The following is a 22,124-nucleotide window of genomic DNA, read 5'->3' as shown; positions in this document are numbered from 1 at the left end:
CGTGGCTTCGATTTTATTCAAGGACATATGCTTGATAATGTAAATCTAATTTCTGGCTTATTTGAGTAAAGTTGCAAATAATCGTTTTATTTATCTGTTAAATGAAAAGATAGAACAAGAATAACACTACATGTGCGATGATTTAATTTTCCATTGCTCGGATTTTATCAATCTGTTCAATTTTCTCTAAAATGCACACAGACTTAGATCATTGACATTTGCTCATGCTGCAATGATTCTGTTGGAAGGTGAAATGAACGTGTAGTTTTTACTCCTCCTGTTTCGTTAAATAGGCACTATTGCATTCCTACAAATCTCTGGATTTACAATTAATTGTTGAAGTTAGAGGGATCCACACGGTGATGCACACGAAAAAAAAAATAGTTTTTCTGAGGATGGCTGAAAAATTAGTAAGCTGAAACGTAAACTATTTAGTTGTTTTGTTTTAATAAATCTCACCGAAAAAAATCAATTGAAACCCGAAAAGATTAATTGTTGAATGTTGAATTAAAAACTATAATGTTGCGAAGTGTCAACTGCACTGTGCTGAAGCAGCAGATCTGCCTCAAAAAACAGATGAAATATTAATGTCATTGAAGCGAAAATTTCGAAGTTCCGTGTGTCTAGATATTACCTACCAATTTACTATTTAATTTCAAACGTCTGTATGTACCTTCGCACCCCGCTGTTGCGTGATATTCGATAATGCCAAAAGCTCTGATAACTGGTGACATTAAACCACAAACATGCATATTCTCGCAGAAACAGCTTTATGTCACATGTTCACGAGAAAAACAATTTGTATCATGTATGTATGAAAAAAAAGATACCCGAAAAATGGTTGGCCATTAGGTTTTGCGAGAATTTTTGTTCAGGACAAAACGATATTGTCATTATGCCATGGAAATAACGAAAAACAACTGGAAAAGTTATGAGAGGTTTTCTGGGTGTTTAAGTGAGTAACGATTTTTTGTTGCCTTTGATCGGAAAAATTTGAAACAAATTTTCATCACCGGTGACTTAAACGATAGCCGTCTTTTTTCATTTTGAATATTTTATGGAATAGTTCTAAGCGATTTTCGTATTGGTTTCTGTTGATTCCACCTAAATTCAACGTCGGTTTCTGTGAATTTGTGCTCACAGCACAAATGGCCTATGTTTTTCAAGAAAGAAGGCCTATGTTTTTCAAGAAAGCCTATGTTTTTCAAGAAAGAAGAAGACATTGTCGGTACGTAACAAACATGATAGATTAAAAATAATAATGTGTTTTTGCAAGAATTCTGAGAAGTATACTGGTTTCAGTTAGTTTCGATTAATTTTCTTCCACATGTAGTGGGAGTGCTTCCTAATGAAGGTGCAGCTAAGAGTATGTTTATGAAAGGAATGATTCCTAATCTACATGATCAAACTTATTCTTGCATATCTTCCAGTTGACTTTGACAAATTTCTGCTGTGGTCGAAGTGTTTTTTTTTTTCAGATAAAGTTGTTGTAAGTGGAATGTTCAGTTCAAATACTTAACATGCCGTTAAATTGAAATTAAATTCGTTGTTTTTGTTTTAGTTTTGCGAGTTGAGACACGAGTAATAGCAGGTCAATAAAAGTGTAAGGCTTCACAACACTTAAGGTAAATTTTTAGAGAGTTAGAAAATATACGAATCCCGAAGGGAAGTTGATCGGTTGAGAACAAGACGAACCCGAAATGCGCCGATGTTCGACACCCCGTATATCTCAGAATACAATGAATGTATCGTCAGTTACACACTTAGTTTCCATAGTCTTTAAACGAGTCTTGAACAAAGAAAAATTAAAGTACAAAACTTAAACACTCAATTGTGAGAAAAATGCTAATCGAATATTTTCAAATACTACTACTTTATAGATTCAAGGTCAAATTTACCACCGAACAGATGCATTGCTGCCACTACCCGGTGGCAAATGTTCTTGAAGCGACAATTCAGACAGGAAACTACAAAGGAGTAGTCGTAATAATCCCGCGTATCTCGATTACCCCAACCGACATGCCGTTTAATTTTAAACGTCTGCAATTACCCGTGCGTCGCGCATTCACAATGACTGTCGATAAAACCCAGAACAGTCACTGAAAATTTGTGGCATAAACTTCGAGTATTCATGCTTCTTACATGGACAGCTTTATGTCGCATGTTCACGTAACCCTGACCCCGACATTGTAGAATGTATAGAATTTAGTAGCGGTTCACATGTTTTGTATATTCCGAATTTTAAGCTTGAATTATTTATAATACAGAAGTTATTTATAAAATCTGTTCCAGTAAGATTGGCCAGGCAGAAGGGTATTACTATACACTAAAGTCGCTTTTTACGCGGGGGATACATGCCGCGTAAAAAAAACCGCGTAAATCCCGGAATCCGCGTAAAAAAAGCCGCGTGATAAAAAACCGCGTAAAAAAAACGCGTAAAAAGCGACCTTAATGTATTTGTATTGAACCAAGCTTTTTTAAAATTGAATAAATAACGTGATGATTTTCTTCAGAATATTTAATAGGATGACTGTTTAATTTCATTGTTATGTTTTATTTGTTATGTATTGCAACTATTTGATTATGGTTGAAAGGTGCTTTATAATGTTCAATAAAATAAAAACTAAGAATTTTACGAGCGCTGGATTGAAAAAAAATAAAAACAAATCAAAGCTAAAACATATCTTGGGTTTGTTTTTTAGCAGCAGTTAGATATTTCAGTTTTTGCAATACAACAGTCAATAAAACTCAAGGCGGCGGTACGAAGTTTGCCGGGTCAGCTAGTATATAATAAATTTTAATAAAATGTTTTTTTTTGAAATCACACATTGGCCCACGGTTCAGTAAAACGGGGATGTAACCTAGGTACTTATCACCTACCAATCGTTATCTCAATTGCTAATGGGTCAACTCCAACGGATCCAATCAATATTGCGTATGACCTCACACGTAACATTGATTGGAAGTCCTATGAGACCATAATATCGCAAAGAATCGAGTCCACGTGGAACTTCCTCCGGAGGAAGAATACACGTTCCTTTCTGGCTTGATCATCGACGCCGCGACTCAAGCTCAGACGAAACCGATACCCGGGGTAACGATTAGACGGCGCCCTCCCTCCAAGTGGTGGGACAAAGAGTGCTCAGACCTGTACGCGCGGAGGTCCTCGGTGTATTTGGCCTTCCGAGAACAAGGCACTATCGATTTGCACCGAAAGTACGATGTACTGGATAGACAAATGAAGAGCTTGATAAAAGCAAAAAAACGCGAATACTGGCGGCGGTTTGTGAAGGCGTTGTCGAGGGAAACAGTGATGAGCACTCTTTGGGATACCGCCAGGCGCATGCGGAATCGTAACGTTTCGAATGAGTCCGAGGAGTATTCAGATCGCTGGATACTCGATTTCGCCAAAAAGGTCTGTCCGGACTCTGTCCCCGAACAGAAGACCTTTCGCGACGCGTTTTTAGTAGCTACGGAAGAGCCTCCATTTTCGATGTTGGAATTTTCAATGGCTCTCCTCTCGTGCAACAATAAAGCTCCAGGTTTGGATAGAATTAAATTCAACTTGTTGAAGAATCTACCCGACTCTGCAAAAAGACGCTTGTTGAACTTGTTGTTCCTTGAGCTAAACATTGTTCCGCACGACCGGAGGGAGGTAAAAGTCATTGCTATTCAAAAACCGGGAAAACCCGCCTCTGATCACAATTCTTATAGGCCGATTGCTATGCTCTCTTGCCTCCGGAAATTAATGGAAAAAATGATCCTCTTACGGTTAGACAAATGGGTCGAAACAAATGGTTTACTTTCAGATACTCAATTTGGCTTTCGCCGGGGCAAAGGAACGAACGATTGCCTAGCGTTGCTTTCTACCGAAATTCAACTCGCCTTTGCTCGAAAAGAGCAAATGGCTTCTGCATTCTTGGACATTAAGGGGGCTTTTGACTCTGTCTCTGTTGAAGTTTCAACCGAGAAACTTCATTCGCAGGGACTTTCACCAAATTTGAATAATTTTTTGCTCAATTTGTTGTCAGAAAAGCATATGTATTTCTCACATGGTGATTCGACAACTTCCCGAATTAGTTACATGGGTCTTCCCCAGGGCTCATGTTAAAGCCCTCTCTTATATAATTTTTACGTCAATGACATCGATAAATGTCTTGCAAATTCATGCACGCTACGGCAACTCGCAGACGATAGCGTTGTATCCATTACTGGAAGCGAGGCTAACGATCTGCAAGGACCATTGCAAGATACCTTAGACAATTTGTCTGAATGGGCTCTTAAGTTGGGTATCGAATTCTCTCCGGAGAAAACTGAGCTGGTCGTTTTTTCTATGAAGCATAACCCAGCTCAGCTGCAGCTCCTACTAACGGGTAAAACAATCACTCAGGTTTTAGTCGCTAAATATCTCGGGGTCTGGTTCGACTCTAAATGCACCTGGGCTTGCCATATTAGGTATCTGACACGAAAATGCCAACAGAGGATTAATTTTCTTCGTACGATTACCGGAACCTGGTGGGGAGCCCACCCAGGAGACCTTCTAAGGCTTTACCAAACAACGATATTGTCTGTAATTGAGTACGGGTGTTTCTGCTTCCGCTCCGAAGCAAACACACATTTGATCAAACTGGAACGAATACAATATCGTTGTTTGCGTATTGCCTTAGGTTGCATGCAGTCGACCCATACGATGAGTCTTGAAGTGCTAGTGGGTATTCTTCCGTTGAAACATCGTTTTTGGAATCTCTCTTACCGGTTGCTAATTCGATGCACAGTTATGAACCCATTAGTAATTAAAATTTCGAGAGGTTGGTCGACCTTCAATCTCAATCCAGGTTTATGACTTTATATTTTGACTATATGGCTCAAGATATTAATCCTTCTTTATACGACTCCTCCAATGTCGCACTTTTAGATACTTCTAATAATGCTATATTCTTCGACACAACCATGAAACAAAACATTTCTGGTATCCCGGATCGATTGCGACCCCAAGAGATCCCTAATTTTTTTCCAATAAGTTTAAACATGTTAGTTATGATAAAAGGTTTTACATTGACGGATCTAATCTAGATGAGTCCACTGGTTTTGGTGTTTTCCACGAAAATTTTACCGCCTCCTACAAACTCGATGCTCCTGCTACCGTGTACGTCGCAGAACTTGCTGCCATTCAGTACTCTCTTGGGATCATCGAAACCCTGCCCATAGACCACTACTTCATCTTCACAGACAGTCTCAGTGCCATTGAGGCTCTGCGATCGATGAAGACTGTGAAGCACACCCCGTATTTCCTGGGGAAAATACGGCGGTTTTTAAGTGCTTTAACAGATAAAAATTACCGGGTTACCTTAGCGTGGGTCCCTTCTCATTGTTCCATTCCGGGCAATGAAAAGGCTGACGCTTTAGCTAAGGTGGGTGCTATTGATGGCGATATTTATGTAAGACCAATTGCTTATGATGAATTTTATAGCATTTTGCGTCAGAGAACACTCAACAGTTGGCAATCATCATGGAACTCAGATGAACTGGGACGGTGGCTACATTCTATTTTTCCTAAGGTATCGACGAAAGCATGGTTCAAGGGGTTGGATGTAGGTCGGGACTTCATTCGCGTGATGTCCAGACTTATGTCCAATCACTATACGTTAAACACGCATCTCTTCGAATAAAGGCTTGTAGACAGTAATCACTCGTTTGTGGCGATGGCTACCATGACATCGAGCATGTTGTTTGGTCGTGTACCGAATACTGTGGTGTTAGGTCTGAGCTTATAGATTCCCTTCGGGCCCGAGGAAAACAACCGAACGTACCCGTTAGAGACATTCTGGGAAGCGGTGATCTCCAGTACATGACACAGCTATACGGGTTTATAAAAAATGCTGGCATTAAAATTTGATTTCTTTTATCTATTTGCTAGAATACAATTTCTGTCACAAACTGAAAGAGAATGATACACCCGGCTGGAGACACTAAAACGAAGACCTCAGACCAAAACTGCTCAAATAGAACATCACTGGTTAGCCACGTACAAATGAATACATTCTGTATAGTTAAAAACAAAATTGTAACACCTCTCCTCTCACCTTTAATCCCCACTAGCTCGTAGTCGGCCGCAAGAATAAAAAAAGGCCTCCCTCTTTTCCCTGCTAATTTAGAATTTAAAAAAAAATGTACTTGGCTCAGTTAAACATAAATTGTATCGTGCCGTGTCAAATAAACTATTTAAAAACTAAATATTTTTACTTGCTAAGAATAATACAAGCCTGTGTCGTAAAATAGCGCTGGAGAAAATTTATCTAGGTCTGGTCTATAATGGGTGTAAGTTTGAACGAAGTTATATTTACGATAATATATGAAAGCGACGCAGGCATTCAAGGATTGCTTTTCACAGGTACGTTATTCTCGTAAAAGTTATATTGAAGGAATATCATAGTGTGGTAAAATAAGTATCTTTCGAGCAACACTTTTTATCACAAATTTTTACTCTATTCCACAGTACTTTTGGAGTTGAGAATATATTTCATTTGGTTAAAATTTGTCCAATTTGATTTTGAACAACACCATGAAAAATATATTAGTAAAAGCCGAGTTTGCGTTGCATATTTATTTGAGTTTAATGATTTCGAACGCAAGATCTATTTTGAAGATGAAACTGATTGAAAAAAGGTTACGCACCGACTGTCAAATTTGGTATCGTGCGAGTAGGATATAATGAAGATACATATTTTAACCTTCAAGTGCCCAAGTTATTTTTCATCCGGACCTCGGTAAAATCACTACGAATCTTTATGAACATTTTCAAGTATATATTGAAGCTATTTAGAGGTTCAACTAAAGCATGTCTAGAGGCGGCACTGGGCACTAGAGGGTTAAAAGTGAAGAAACCTAGGAATAAGGTCTTAAAACTCCTGATTATTTTTTTAAGACAAATAATGATTTCAAACACGTGCTTAATTCTGAGGGCCCCATACAGGAAAAATCCGCCGTGCTGATGAATTAGACAGAGAGGCAGAAAGAAAGATTTACTATAGATACATTACATGATAATAATAATTTGAAGAGTATAATCCCAAACCAACATAAACTATTGCAACTGAATAAAGATATTCTCAAATTTCAAGTGAAATTTCCATGGATGTACTCCAATGCAGAATTAGTTGGACTGCATATTAACACACTAATATTCACCCAATTAGATATGCTAATTTTAGTGACGTGAACTAACACTTGTTAAACTACCTTACCCAACTGTCTAGTCTCAATTTCGTGCATGTAGCTCGTATTGTGATCAAGTGTTGAACAAATAAAAACATTGAAGCTGATATATTTTCAAAACTCAACAAACTCTGAAACAACTAGCAAACAATAATGTCAAAACATGCTACGAAAACGGTGCCGAAATAAATTACAAACAACCTGACACTCGGACGCAATCACACAAAACAAAATGTCAGCAGCACCAACTGACAAGTCAAACACTTCTGTATGACACCGCTACAATGCTACGTGTAATAAATCATGACAGAACGCAATAAAAAACTAACTGAGTGTAGGAGAGACGAACATTCTTCGGGTATCCCCAAGCGTGCTAAACGGAGGAAAAGAATTCCGTCTGGGTACTATAAATGTAGGCCGATATTTTTTTGTCTGCTGGCTAGGTTAAGCTGCAACTGAGAATTACCGGGGATTCTTGGCTGCCCGGGACATTTTCCGTAAGCAAGAGATGAAGGCTGAATCGAACATTTTAAATAGATTTCAATATATTTATATAGTTTATAAAAATAACAAAAATAGTGTTTTACACCCCACTTGCTGTTAACGCTATGAATGATTGGTCGGTCTTAAACAACTATTGGAAGATTTTCTTTTCCCTTCTGAATTGACTCGCTCGACGTTGCCTGATGTTTTCTCACTTCGCCGTGTTCTGGCAAAAGTCTCATCTATTTCTTATCATTTTGTAATAAAGCGGTCTGTCGTCTTTCTTCATTTCGCTAGAAGAACCTCAAAACATAAAGATAATGATCCACATTATAGTAAGAAACAGTTTTTTTTTTACAAAAATAATTGAATCACATGTATGGGTTATACATTGTATGACGCTGATGGTACACGAGAAAAATCTCGAAGCTTATTGGTGTTGCTGCTGCTGCTTGTCGTTACTGTTGTTGGTTTTATCAACAGACTTAGAAGCACTTGCGGTGAACAATGGATGGGCCAGATTCGTCGTACTCCTGCTTGGAGATCCACATCGACTGGAAGGTAGACAGGGAGGCCAAGATAGATCCACCGATCCAGACGGAGTATTTACGTTCTGGGGGAGCGATGATCTTGATCTTGATGGTCGATGGAGCCAGGGCGGTGATTTCCTTCTGCATACGATCAGCAATACCTGTGGTATAGAGAATAAAAGATTAAATGAAGCTGGTGCCGAGTATCAGAGCGGAGGGTTTGTGTACCTGGGTACATGGTGGTACCACCAGACATGACAGTGTTGGCGTACAGGTCCTTACGGATGTCTACGTCGCACTTCATGATCGAGTTGTAGACGGTCTCGTGGATGCCACTTGATTCCATTCCCAGGAATGAAGGCTGGAACAGGGCTTCTGGGCAACGGAAACGTTCGTTGCCGATAGTGATGACCTGACCATCGGGCAGTTCATAGGACTTCTCCAGGGAGGTGGAGGCAGCAGCGGTTGCCATTTCCTGCTCAAAGTCCAGGGCGACGTAGCACAGCTTTTCCTTGATATCGCGAACGATTTCACGCTCAGCGGTGGTGGTGAAAGAGTAGCCGCGTTCAGTCAAGATCTTCATCAGGTAGTCGGTCAAATCACGACCAGCCAAGTCCAGACGGAGGATGGCATGAGGCAGAGCATAACCTTCATAGATTGGGACAGTGTGGGATACACCATCTCCGGAGTCGAGGACAATACCGGTGGTACGACCGGAGGCATACAGAGACAGAACAGCCTGGATGGCAACGTACATGGCTGGCGAGTTGAAGGTCTCAAACATGATCTGAGTCATCTTCTCACGGTTAGCCTTGGGGTTCAGTGGGGCCTCAGTCAACAGAACTGGGTGCTCCTCTGGGGCCACACGCAGCTCATTGTAGAAGGTGTGATGCCAGATCTTCTCCATATCATCCCAGTTGGTGATGATACCGTGCTCGATCGGGTACTTCAGGGTGAGAATACCACGCTTGGATTGGGCCTCATCACCGACGTACGAGTCCTTGTTACCCATACCGACCATCACACCCTGGTGACGGGGACGGCCAACAATGGACGGGAATACGGCACGTGGGGCGTCATCACCGGCGAATCCAGCCTTGCACATTCCGGATCCGTTGTCAACAACGAGCGCTCCAGCATCATCGTCACACATCTTGGCTGTGTTGGTTGGACTTTACTGTTCTGGGGAAAAGAAATTACGAAATTTTTTTTGGTTTCATCTGGTTGCCATGTGATTATTCACAAATATTCTGACTATCGGTGGATCGAAACTATATTCAAACTGCTCCAAATGCAAATATTTCGAATTTTTCCACATTTTAAGTTAAACTTTCGTAATTTAATCTTTATAAATATGATGCTTTTCGCTTCAATTCTTGGTTTTGCAAAAATCTAACCTTGAAAATGCCAAATTATTTTAAAGGCTTGAAAATATGTATATTCTATATTTATCACTGGTTTAAAATCATTAAATTTGATGTGAAAACTTTTTTTTTTTGTTTGGTAGAATCTGATTAAATCCTTCTATGAAAACTGTAGCTTTAACATAATACAAGAACTTTTTTTGAAATAAACTAACTACAAACAATTCGAATCGTTTGACTATCCAGTGATGCGAGATTCAACGTTAACTTAAATTCATTCTAAACATAACTATAAGTTTCTGTTCCTTTCTGAATCGTAATCCACTTGGTCACTTTTTCACATCACTAAATTCAAAAATAATCCAATTTGTATGTCATTCCAATTATTCAGCAAGCAATTCAGCAAGGTTCAAAAATTCGATCTGCCTTCATTAAACTATTAATCACTATCATCAATCACCACCTAACTCACAACAGTTCGAATGTATTTATTAATAAATCGCAGCAGAGAAAACACGGAAACTAACCTTTCGGGAAAACTAGCAGAATATGCCTGACCGGCGTCTCAGTAATACGGCGAATGACAGCAAAAACAACCAATATCTAGCTTTTATACCGCGGCCGTGTTCCTGGGAGTCCCCTAAGGCAATCCTTAGAAGGATCGAAACGGCCACCCGAAAACGGTGCAGTATAGCCGCCGCATGCCATCTCCCTCGGCCATTCACGGTACTTGCGGTGGATCTTGATACTGGCCGCGCACTACTACAACCTCACGGCCCCCATCAAAGGGATTCATCGGTGGCAACCGGGAGCAGCAGGGAATGAACCAGCTAGTAGCCGAGACGACAAAGCGTGCGGTCCGCGCGGATCATGGTGGCGCGAAAAAAAACCATCGTACCACGTATGTATCCAATTGACCGCACGCTTCCTCGCTCCGTGCCTAACAATCTCACGAATCACCAACAATTTTTGCTTTTCAAATCTGCCATCCGTTGCGCACAAAAAGATGAGCATAGCATCAATTATTATCAGATTCTCAATGCTCTCGTGTTTCACTCACACAGTCAAAGATCCGACCGAGCGAACCCACGAGACTAGAATATCTGGCAATCACACTTCCCAAACCGTTAATTAAACTATACTTGCGACAGAATCCGCGCCAAAACAAGATTTGCGAGAATGTTATATCATTTTGTCGCTTAACATATTTCATGCAGCGTACTTGCTTACAACGGCGCTCCTATCGGACCATCATCCTGCCCCGGTTGCCGTTTGACGCTGGCTCTTCCCTAACAGATGTTCGGAGCCGAAAATAAACATATCCATTTCATTTCACGGTTTCTTACGTGGCGTGCTCTGACCGAAATTCGAGAAATGCAGCGATCCGGCCCCGGTATGAAACGATCGCATTCCTATTTGGGGTCTGCAGCTTTAAAGGAACGGTAATGATGCTATACGTAATAGTAAATCGCCACATTCACCGCTCCACCGCTTAGAATAGTGACCTCACGTCACCAGCAATATTCTCAGTTGACATTCAGAGCGTGGTGAAAGATGAAAATTTTCATTGCAAGTGAAAGTAAAATAGTTTTCTCTTGTTCTATTTTTCGAGCCGAAAAATCTTTTCTAGTTATGTAAGTGTATAATTACCACTTTTGGCAACCGAGTCTCAGCATAGCAATAGTGAAAAATTTAATTAATTCCTAAAATTCTTATCAAGTAGTGAAAGTTCCTCTCGTAGTCAAATATAACCTGAGTTGGGAAAAAACGACTAATCAAGATGTCAAGAGTTGCTAGAGCTAGAACAAAGTAGTTTACAACAATCTAAACATAAAAAACACCATTCAATCTACATAAAAAAATAATAAAAGATGAAAAAAATAAAGTTGTTTTTCAATTTTGTTCCCTTTTCGGGATAAGGAATTTCCATAAAAACACAAAAATCAAACTTATCCATGCGCATGTATCGATAATCGTATCTAACGATAAATTACTCCAGATGAATTAGGATAAAAAGTAGATACAAAACAAAACTTCAGAAAAAATCGAAACTGGTTTTTCCAAGCCGATTTTTATTTGTTTTTTTCTTCTAATCTCATTTGTATCAAGCATTTTATTCATGAATCAGTGTCATAAAAACTCTGATTTTCAGGTTTTACTGAAATGTTAATTTTTTTCTACTACATGCCATTCTCAAATATAGCAAACGTGGTCAAATTTACAAATGTTAACAAATCCTAATTAGCAGAAGACAAAATCGGACATGAACGGTGCATTCGCAAAAAATAGTAGTTTAGCGACATTGAACTCATAAAACAACTTTATATTCATATTTTCTGATACCTTGTTGAATTAGAACAAAATCGATTTGTTTGGGCTTATTGTAGTTTGGGTATGCTAATCGCAAAATCAATCATAAAATAGTAAAATTTATGAATATTTTTTTTCATACTTCAAATAACTACATGAAATGTAAAATACTATTTTGTAATAAAACCATTGAAAATTAATTCACGAGAAAATCATTGCTTTCGAATTTGTCTCAAAATACGATGATGGTCCATTTCCATTTCCAAATTGAAATTTCTTCTGCACCAAGCACTAATTTTCCTGGATAGTATCGTAGCGGAGATTAAATCTAAACTCATTGATTTTTTTTTTTTTCAAACCACCAAGAAAATCAAAAAGAATAATGAAAAAGTTGAAGAGCCTGACAGCCTGTCTTATGTCAATAATATTTTTGTAATCACTTTCGCAATACACTCGATTAGGGTTAATCAATTTAACCTTCATTGCAGCCTAAAAAACTTACGTTGTTTACCCTGGTGTGTGGTTTTCCACACATACAACATTTGAATTTGTTTTCGACAAGAAACAACTTAATTTTGCCCCAAACTTATTTTTTTCATTGAGTGCATACATACCTGAAGCTATAGGTACCAAATAATCCTGTTTCGAAAATCTAATAAGGTATGTATGTGTGCGGGAGTATGTGCATGTGTGTATACTTTTATTCTTACAGTCCCCCCACAATTATGGAACACTTAGGAATATGCATGCCTTTGAAAAATCATTTCTAACACATCCAACTCTTCAAAAGTAATCGATAACTGAGTTTAGCTACAGAATGATCTAATCCTTCAGCTTATTCAGTGTTTATTCTCATATTTTGCAAGAGTTTTTCAGAAAATATGTTTATTCCATGATCAACCGAATACACATTTATGGATCACTTTTAAGAGCGGTACCAATTACGAAACAATTTACATCGTATTATGGATCAACTGAAAAAACACTAATTAGCAATGAATTTATTTAATAAACTTTATTCAAATCATGTTTCAAATCGCTTTATCGACCTTTTCGGAACTGGTCACTTTTTCTTAGCTTTTCCTCGACTTTTTTTCTGTTTGTCCGTCTTAAAAACATCTTTCAGATGTTTATCCTCATCCCTCTGTTTTTTCTTGATTTTTCGCTCTTCGATCCTTGCTTTTTTGGCATCCTCGATCTCTTTCTTCTCCAGATCCTTCTTCTTATACCACTCCAGCCACCTGTTACTGGTAGAAACAGATGGTACATGTTCTTGTCCACGACGTTTGCGTTGATTTGGACCATTAGTTTGAACTCTCGGCCAAACTAGAACCTCTTCAAATGGATCTCTAGAATTTGTGTAAGTAGCACCTGTAGTCTCTAACGTAATATCCGTCAAATCGTTTGTTGAGGCAGGGTATAGAAACTCTAGAGTTTAAAAAACGACTTCATAAGTTAAAGTTAAATGCTGTTTTTTATTGTTTACCTGATTGGGCACTAGAAGGTTCAGTTAGTGGAGCACGACAATCACTACTTTCACTTCTCGCAGCATCTATACAAAATTGGCAATAATATAAAGAATATTTATATCACTATACAATTTGAGATTTACCAGCGTTTTCTGAATGGGCTGTTGTCGATAGATATGAGCATTCGTCGTAGGTATTCACAATAAAATCCAAAGTGACACTGTTTGACTGCTGAAGTGGTTCTGTGAAAAGCAACCCTTCCGCTTTATCTTTGGTAAGTTTCCAAAAATTAAACAACGCGAGTTCGTCAAGCGGGCCGTACCAATAATCCTTTTTCCAATTGTCCAAAAACCTCGTCAATTGATCGCATTTCAATCCAAGTTCGACATATTGCAGTTGGAGTTCATGATCATTCACAGTTGTCTGACTTGATGCATCGAAAGTTTTTGCAGCCACTTGTATGGTCTCCATAGGGTCTTCGATTGCTTTCGTAGCATTTGTGGGCAAGATACTAAAATTTATCGCATTAACGTTCCAAGGGCACAGTCCACAGAGCTTAAAAGCACTTTTTAAGCATTCTTTTAGATTCGTAAAATTATCCAAAGCCGTTTTCAAAAGTTTGGGAAAGTTTGTTTTGGTTATTCTTGCAGAATTATTACCCAGCTGAAATTTTCTTAGGACTTTGTTCAAAATATCCTTGAAAGGACCAAAGAACGATCGGTCAAGTGGCTGGAGAATTCTTGTGGAATTGGGGTAGAGTGAAACTAGTATTATGTGTTGTTGTTTGCAGAACTCCATTAGCTCTATGCTGATGTGACTCTTATGGCCATCCAGAAAAACTACTACAGGAAGCTCAATTTTGGACTTTACCAGCCAATTAAAGTAATCATTGGCCATATATTCGTAGAAGGTTTTGGATGTCTGCCACCCTTCTTCGGAAACACCTACCGACCAGCCTTTAGGTATGCTTTCCGCGATTTCACGACTGATTCTTTGTCCCGGATACAAAATCATTGGCGGGGTTAGCTCACCAGCTGCGTTGGCTCCGAAAAGAATAGTATAGCTTTCTTTATCTGAATCATTATTAACAATGTAAGTGTTTTCCACGTTACTCTCGCAGAGGGCCTTGAATGCTTTCGGTACCAGCCTAAAACCTGACTCATCGAAATTGAATATTCGATTTGTGAAATTGAAAATCGACATGTCGATACCCTCTTCCTCAAAAATGCTTTCAATTTCTGAAAACCACATTCGCAGAACGTTCTCGGTCACATTAGCTCCAGATCTTGATAGGTTTGTGGTAAACTTCTTTTTGATCAAAGGATGTCTTTGTAAGAAACGACGTGGCCAGTTCTTACCTAACCAATTTAAATATCAGTGAAGCTTTTTTCGAAAAAAAAATATCGAATTGTAATACTGACTTGGGAAAGAAGGAGGTAAATTCCGTGTTTCACGGATTTTATCGGCGTAGTCTTTCACGGCGTATATCAAATCGGTTTCGTTTATCGGAAATCCAGCTCTGGCCATGTAAAATGCCCACTGTTCGAAACGAGCTTCTTCTTCTGGTCGCAATAGGGTTAGGGGTCCAGGTCTGTCATTCCTTGGAGGATGCTTAACATGACGATGCAGCGTTGTCAATGGGACCATATAGCGTTTTGCCACCATACGGAGCTTTCCTGTCCTGCGGGCTTCGGAAACAGTATTTTCCAAAGACTGAGCACTGTAAAGCTTCCGTTTGGATCTCCGATCCACGTTCCTGCTTTGAAAGCGTGTTTCATAGTTGATAAGGTGTTTGAATTTGTAAAAATCTTATACCAATCGAAGTGATCCATAATTGTGTAAAACTACCTTGTTTCGGTCCCTATTATGGAACACTTAGAAAATTGCTTATTTTTACCCAAAAAACGTTGTAAACCACCAAAATTTAGCTGAATCGTAAAAAAACTCACCTTAATCTATGTATACGAGCCATTTTTTGCACAGAAATAAGTGATTATATCACAGAGGAAGCTTATGAATCAGAAACGTGCTGCTTATGCTTATCGTGGATAACGACCGACATTTTGATAGATTCATGATGAACACATTGTACGCTCTTGAAAAACGAATCAATCTCGAGATAAAAAAGATGTTTGTTGTGTTCAAGGCAAGTTAACATGACATGTTTTGTTGCAAAAATGTTACATGCCTTCGAACAGTTGGTTTAACTAAGGAAATTAACATGAAACACAAAAGTGATCCATAATTGTGGGAGTTCCATAATTGTGGGGGGAGTGTACGACCATTATATCTCGATTTTCTCAGCATCGGCTGAACCGATTCGATTGTTCTTAGTCGCGTTTGAAAGAGCTAAAAGTCTAGTTATTTGACGAAAAGAAATCGTTTTGATCCGAAGGTTCATTCAGAAGTGACGTAACGAAATGTGGTCAGCTTATATAGGAACTGATAAACTAACCGATTTTTTTCTTTCAGCGGTTCGACTGATTTGAGTCCTTTTGGTGCTAGATGCGTTTGTTAGGATTTGGAGGGTAGATTTATATTCAAAAATATACTTAAAATTTAATGATAATTTCCAAAGATACGTTGAAAAAAAAAACAAAACAAAACTTGTGGAAACGCGAAGTACGTTGCAGTAGTTTGGAGGTAACCAATTGAATGATGTTTATGCGTAGTGTACAAAAACAATCTTGAAAAATACATTTGGATTATCTCAGCAATGGATGTATTGATTTGATTTCCTTGGCTGCAATTGGAAGGGCTTGAAGGCCATTAGGTCATCATCGGACATTTGTTTGATCCGATGGTTCATGCAAAAGTTACAAAACAAAACGTGTTTACATGATATGAGACCAATTAAACATGCTATGATAGCAATTGAACAAAAAAAAAATCCTAACATCGGTTTGACCAAATGAAGCAATTTGGTGCTAGGAATGTTCGTAAGAATATTCTGAAATCTATGCTAAGGAAAGTAAGCAAAGCCTTGGTGCTACATTCCGATTCGTTCATAATACACAGACTCCGCAGTCAAATGTTTAGTGTAAAGGACAATTGCGGGGCTAGCTCTACGATCCAACTAACACTAACAGTTTCTCCCGAGCCGAGACTCGAACCCACGACGACTGGCTTGTTAAACCATCACGGGAGATCCATTCTAAATTTATTTCAATATACCTAAAAGTGCGAGTATACTTGACTTGCAGTAGACATAAAACTGTGGAAATGTTGAACACTGCTCAACCAGGCTGTGCAAACACTAAATAGGTACTTTTAGCATTAGCGTATTCGTAACCCATATGTGTGAAAATTCTCACACTGGGATGAAACAAATAAACACATACTTTTACACATGTCCCACGTATCCTTTTGATTGATTTGATTTTGATGCGAGTTACAAGAAAGCACCTTTATACATTTCTAAAATCAGTCAAACCGTTGAATTAAAATCAATTAGTTTATCAGTTCCCATGTAAATTGATCACCTTTTGTTACGTCATTTTTGAATGAACCTTCGGATCAAAACAATATTTTCCATCAACTAACTAGACTTTAAGCTCTTTCAAACGCGACTAAGAACAAACGAATCGGTTCAACCATTGCTGAGAAAATTGAAATATATTGGTCGTAAGAATGAAAATTAACACACATACACATACTTCCGCACACATACACACCTTATTCGATTTTTGAAACAGGATTAATTGGTACGTATAGCTTCAGGTACGTATGCACTCAATGAAAAAAATAAGTTTGGGGCAAAATTAAGTTGTTTCTTGTCCAAAATAAATTCGAATGTTGTATGTGTGGAAATCCACACACCAGGGTAAACAACGTAAGTTTTTAAATATCTCTTCAACCAAAAATATTTTTCCCTTGGAGAAAATGTATTTTGTGTAAGATTGATGGTTTAGGAATTCTCAAGAAGTTTCATCAAAATCGATCGAGAAGTTTTCGAAAAAAAAAATTCATTTGTGTGGTTTTCCACACAAGGGTTCAATGAAGGTTAATGGCGTGAAACGGTATATTTTTCCGCATACTTTTCGTATATTATTACATAAGTATGAAGGTCAAAATTCTGCTGTGATGTCAAACTATAACCGTCTTCTTCAAGACGTTACATTCTTGTTAATGAAGTGTTGTGAATTTTCTAAAACGAACTCAGCACCGTGAGCAGAACTTGCCGAACTTTTCTGTTTGAAATCGAATTTGTTTCGTATATACCACTTGTTATGCACAGTATCAACAAAACGTAAGGGACGATCCATTAATGATGTTACGCAAAATTTGGAAAAAGTTAACTCCCCCCCTCCCTCTTGTCACAAGTTGTCACAACTTCCTTGAACCCCCCCCCCCCCCTAGTTACGTCACGTTTTTATACCCCCCTCCCCTTTTTTGGTGATAGTTGATTGAAATAGAGAAATTTGTTAAGAAGGTTTTTTTTTTAATAAGAACGATTTTACTGAAAGAAAAACTGAAACTAAAAGGAAAAGAAGATTATAGAAGATAACTAGAAAAGGCGTTTAGTTCTTAGTTCAAGGATGCTGCTGATGGAGTCGCATATCGACGACATAGAAAGCCGAGACATTAACTGCAGCATCATTGCTGATTTTTGAAAAACCATCAATATTTAGTTCCTCTTCTTCAATCAATTCGCAATCCAAATATTCTCCACATGTTACAATAACCAAGCATTTTTATTTACGTTTTGTCACAATTTTTGTATTGATTGGATTGAGAGACACTAAAAATTAATGAAATCGCGCTGTCATTCATAAATGAACATGCACGGTGAAACGGAATTAATGAACATTATGCTTTTTTAGGGAGAAAAAAATTGTTATTTATTTTATCTAAAGCAAATCTTAAGCAAAAAGGGGATCGTAGAACTATAAATGAACTATGCAAATATTATAAATAGTTCTGAGTTGATCTCTGTGGTTAGGTATGTGACTTTTTTATTTATTTTTTTTGGTCGAAATGTGATGTCACACTCAATCTAACTCCCCCTCCCCCATATGTCACAAAATGTCACAATATTTGAAACCCCCTCCCCCCCCTAAACGCGTGACATCATTAATGAATGGTCCCTAATAAACATCACACTGTTGTGTATTTGCAGCAACACAGTTGCAGTTTAGTAATAACCATTCATTATGCTCTTCCAAATACATTTAGTAGCCTTGGAAAAGGCCGATTGCTGCAATTGCAATATTCATTCAATTATCGCATAAATGCTCCATGGTCCGATAGCGCGCGATATCCGCTCTGACACAAAAAAATTTTCGAACGTTGTGGAATGGTATAACTGGAAAAAGAGGTGTGACTTAATTATTTCCAGTTATATAATTCTACAACGTTCGAAAAAATTTATTCCGTATGTCGTAATACTAATGTACGAAAAATGCATCTCATTCATTCATTCTCTGAGCGATCTTTTGATAAACCCCGCCTTTATTTTCACTTCCTATAGATTTTCTTAGTAACACGGATGTACAAAAATGATTTCTTGCGGACATTCTATCGAACCATAATAAAGGCAACGAAATAACATGTATTGTGTCGTGTTGCGCGGCATAGAAGAAGAAAATGTTCCCGTCCCCGTGTCGAATGGAAGCGGATTATTGCGTGTTTGATATTGCCTATGGTAGACACGAGTATGAAGGTCGAAATTCTGCTGTGATGTCAAACTATAACCGTTCTGTTTGAGACGCAATAGCGTAAGTGCTGCATTTCTGTTATCTGCTGCCATCCAGCACGAGAACAAGTATAAATTACAACAGCCGCCAGATAGACAGGTGCTTACGTATCAACGCGCCCAGCGTGATCAGCCAGAAATTGAAACCCGGCTTTTCTTTCTTCGTCACGATCAGCAACTAACGTCCGTGTGGTATCGGTACAGTCATGGAATGAATTATACATAAAACACAAAGTGCGCATTCCTAGTCAACTATATTCTGTCGACCTTGTTAGGGAAAGAAGCATTGTGCGACCAATCAGAGATCGACATTTGCGCTTCGCCAAGACTTGACGATTTTCAATAGTACAATCGTTCGAACAATCAGATTACAACTTTCAACATTTGGACGAAATGACGAAAATCGGTTGGAAACTGACTGAGTTTAAAACGTTTGAAATTGGACAGTTTTCGTGACGCTCTCGATGTTTTTGGTTTTTGAAATTGGATCCCTGTATCAAAATTGGTCCCCTGTATATGTTGCCGTAAGACGTAATTCTACGTCAAGACAGCATTCACAATCATTTTTTCCTGTATGGACTCATCACTGCGACCAGAAACATTGATCTGTTGCTGTATTCCGCACTTCTGTTGTTGTAAGTGACTTGATTATTTTAAATTCGTACTTGTCTGTATGCTCTTTTTTTTTCATTGCAAGAAGGAGTTATTCCAATCTAGCGGTATTTGTAGAGGTTTTGTAGAATTAAACTTAAAGAAAAAGATAGATGGGGAGCCTGAGAATAGGCCCATGGTTAGGCCCTCTGACGTATTGATTGTACTAACATTCGAACCCACAACTAGTCGCTTGTCAAAGCGGACTCTTGTATTTTGCGCCTACGAAGCCACCAATTCACAATCATTATTGGCGTGCAAAAAAATGCCTTCGACGGTGCGCTCAAAATCATTGACGGCGCACAGTGGTCTGAAATTGCATAAAGTCGGGAAAAAATCAATTTTTCAACTTAATGCATCGAGCAAACCCCCTTTTCGGAAATCATTTCTGCAGGGCTTAAGCTAGTGAAAAATCATCAGAATGTTCGGATAATTTACCCTCTAGTGCCCAAATTAATTTCAAAACGGACTTCGGTAAAATCACTTTAAACCATTATAAACACTTTTTAAGTATTCATTGAAGCGAACCGAACTTCGACTGAAGCCCGCCAAATGGCAGCATTGGGCACTAGAGGGTTAATGTTGTTATAAATTTAACTGAGTTGAGAAAGTAGGCTTTTTCTGCACTCACGACTTCTCCATTTTCACGTCGTTTACCCAGGTGATTTATTACAGAATGCAGAAGTAGTAATGAATGTTACAATAGTGTCGAAATGATTATATGGCCTCACTCTAGTATTCCAAAACTTCAGATATCATTTTTATAGTTGTTTCATGGAAATAATCTCTCTACAAAATGAGTATAATAAAATACTTGTCACTCCAACTTTATGTAGATTTTTAAATGGTATCCCCGCCTTTACCCGCGCTCATTCAAAAACTAGAATGTTACCTCGTGTTCATAGAGACAGGAATAAAAAAGTTTTCTGGGCAATTTTCGGCTAAACGTTCACAATATCAAAAACAAAAATGACCGTGCGACGCGCAAGCGGCCTTTTTTTAACAAGCAAAGTTAGCTTGGGGCGCCACTCATGAAATTAAAAACTACCTACACATTAATAGCCGTTACGCATACCTAAACTTTGTTAGATATATCCGGCTCTCAAAATTCGAGATTTTTCGGGGTTTTCTTCTTCGACATACTATAGGTAGCCGTGAATCATGTTTTTTTTAAGATTCATTGCTAATTTTTTTCAAAAAAATACATCATGTACTTATTTCATATCCAAGGAAGAGTTTCTCAAAATACACATACAGTAACACCGTCTGCTGCCGTATTCGCGCTGCGCCAGGTATTTCGACATCAGCGCTAGCGCTACGGCATGTGTCAAATTGGGAACCACAAAATATGTATGAGATTGCATGACAGCGCCCCAAGCGGCGTTGTCGCACAAAGACTGTTATTGGATTGGGAATTTGAAATGATCGTTTTTTGTGACGATGGAGCTAGGTTCCAGTGTTACGTCAGTTAGTCTGAGATACTATACTATACAAACTTCCTTTAAACATTATTCTTCTATTTTGCTTCCTTGAGAAATTAGCGACAGCGCCGCCCTAGGAGTGGGATTTTTAACTACCTGGCCATTATCAAAAGTTGGCCAATAGTTTCAGGATCAATATTCGAGAAGACATCGTTCATCTAGGAGGCAACCCTAAGTAGTCATTAATTTCGCCCTGATTTCAGTCCTTTCCGACCACTCTCTAGTAACAATATTGGTTTTATCAATGTTTTATATCGCATAATACAGCCAAAACAGTGCTTTAAAACTTTGATAAAACCAGTTTTGTTACTTGGGCTGTGCGGCGGCGACGTAAAAAAAATTTTCTCAAAAAAAAATATTCATTATAATCTATCCGACAGTCTTAATAAATAATTGCAGCGGTAATAGGTTCGTTAAGTCCAAACGATGCGCGATGGAATGCGGTGTGTAGCAGGCCAGTTGATCGTAAGGAAGGTTGAGAGGCACGAATGCTTAGCTGGAACAGAAGACTCGGTGAAACTATTTTGGCATTCAATATTTTCGCAACAAAGGCAGCTTGCTGGATTTTACGAGGACGTTATAGCGTGTCAAGGCCAGGGTTGATACTTGTTGACACTCTTGAGTGAAAGTGAAAAAAAGCATCCATAAACGTTATTTTTTTACAATCCTTTCAGAGTTCTCCCTTCCCGCTTTTTGCATGGAAGTGAACTGTCAAAACACCTCATTATATTTCATGCGATGGAAGCATGACAACAAAATCAGTTTATCAGTTAACGAAGATTGTCAAAGCATCGGTCAGTGTCAGTGAAAAAGTGTTTCGGTGAGGTTCATTTTGGTTGAGTGGACTGTTTGTTTTTCTTTTTCGCTTTGAAGTGAAAATCATTTGATTGGATTTGTCGTCAAATTTTATTCCGTAACTGAACGAT

At 38.5% G+C, this 22,124-nt stretch overlaps 2 protein-coding genes across 2 annotated transcripts; both read right to left on the bottom strand.

The window, feature by feature from the left end:
• Nucleotides 1-7,738: 7,738 nt before the first annotated feature.
• On the bottom strand, nucleotides 7,739-10,237 carry LOC129725989 (actin-1-like). Its single transcript, XM_055682499.1, has 3 exons — nucleotides 10,120-10,237; nucleotides 8,457-9,410; nucleotides 7,739-8,389 (listed from the first exon to the last, which is right to left on the bottom strand). The coding sequence occupies exons 2-3, from the start codon at nucleotides 9,379-9,381 to the stop codon at nucleotides 8,184-8,186; spliced, it is 1,131 nt and encodes a 376-aa protein (XP_055538474.1). The 5' UTR covers nucleotides 9,382-9,410; nucleotides 10,120-10,237; the 3' UTR covers nucleotides 7,739-8,183.
• Nucleotides 10,238-12,965: 2,728 nt separating this feature from the next.
• On the bottom strand, nucleotides 12,966-15,237 carry LOC129720430 (uncharacterized). The gene is made up of 4 exons (XM_055671912.1): nucleotides 14,793-15,237; nucleotides 13,515-14,729; nucleotides 13,389-13,454; nucleotides 12,966-13,330 (listed from the first exon to the last, which is right to left on the bottom strand). Exons 1-4 carry the CDS (start codon nucleotides 15,034-15,036, stop codon nucleotides 12,966-12,968), a joined length of 1,890 nt encoding a protein of 629 aa, XP_055527887.1. The 5' UTR covers nucleotides 15,037-15,237.
• Between the last annotated feature and the right edge of the window lie 6,887 nt (nucleotides 15,238-22,124).

Source organism: Wyeomyia smithii, chromosome 2, assembly GCF_029784165.1.
Source record: "Wyeomyia smithii strain HCP4-BCI-WySm-NY-G18 chromosome 2, ASM2978416v1, whole genome shotgun sequence".
Lineage (NCBI taxonomy): Eukaryota > Metazoa > Arthropoda > Insecta > Diptera > Culicidae > Wyeomyia > Wyeomyia smithii.
This window is presented reverse-complemented; position numbering and strand designations above follow the sequence as displayed.

Coding starts and splice junctions, on each gene's coding strand:
- LOC129725989 (XM_055682499.1), bottom strand. CDS start 9,381: ATGTGTGACGATGATGCTGGAGCGCTCGTTGTTGACAACGGATCCGGA. Junction 8,390..8,456: donor TGGTACCACCATGTACCCAG/GTACACAAACCC, acceptor TCTATACCACAG/GTATTGCTGATCGTATGCAG.
- LOC129720430 (XM_055671912.1), bottom strand. CDS start 15,036: ATGGTGGCAAAACGCTATATGGTCCCATTGACAACGCTGCATCGTCAT. Junction 13,455..13,514: donor AGCCCATTCAGAAAACGCTG/GTAAATCTCAAA, acceptor AATTTTGTATAG/ATGCTGCGAGAAGTGAAAGT. Junction 13,331..13,388: donor ACCTTCTAGTGCCCAATCAG/GTAAACAATAAA, acceptor TTTAAACTCTAG/AGTTTCTATACCCTGCCTCA.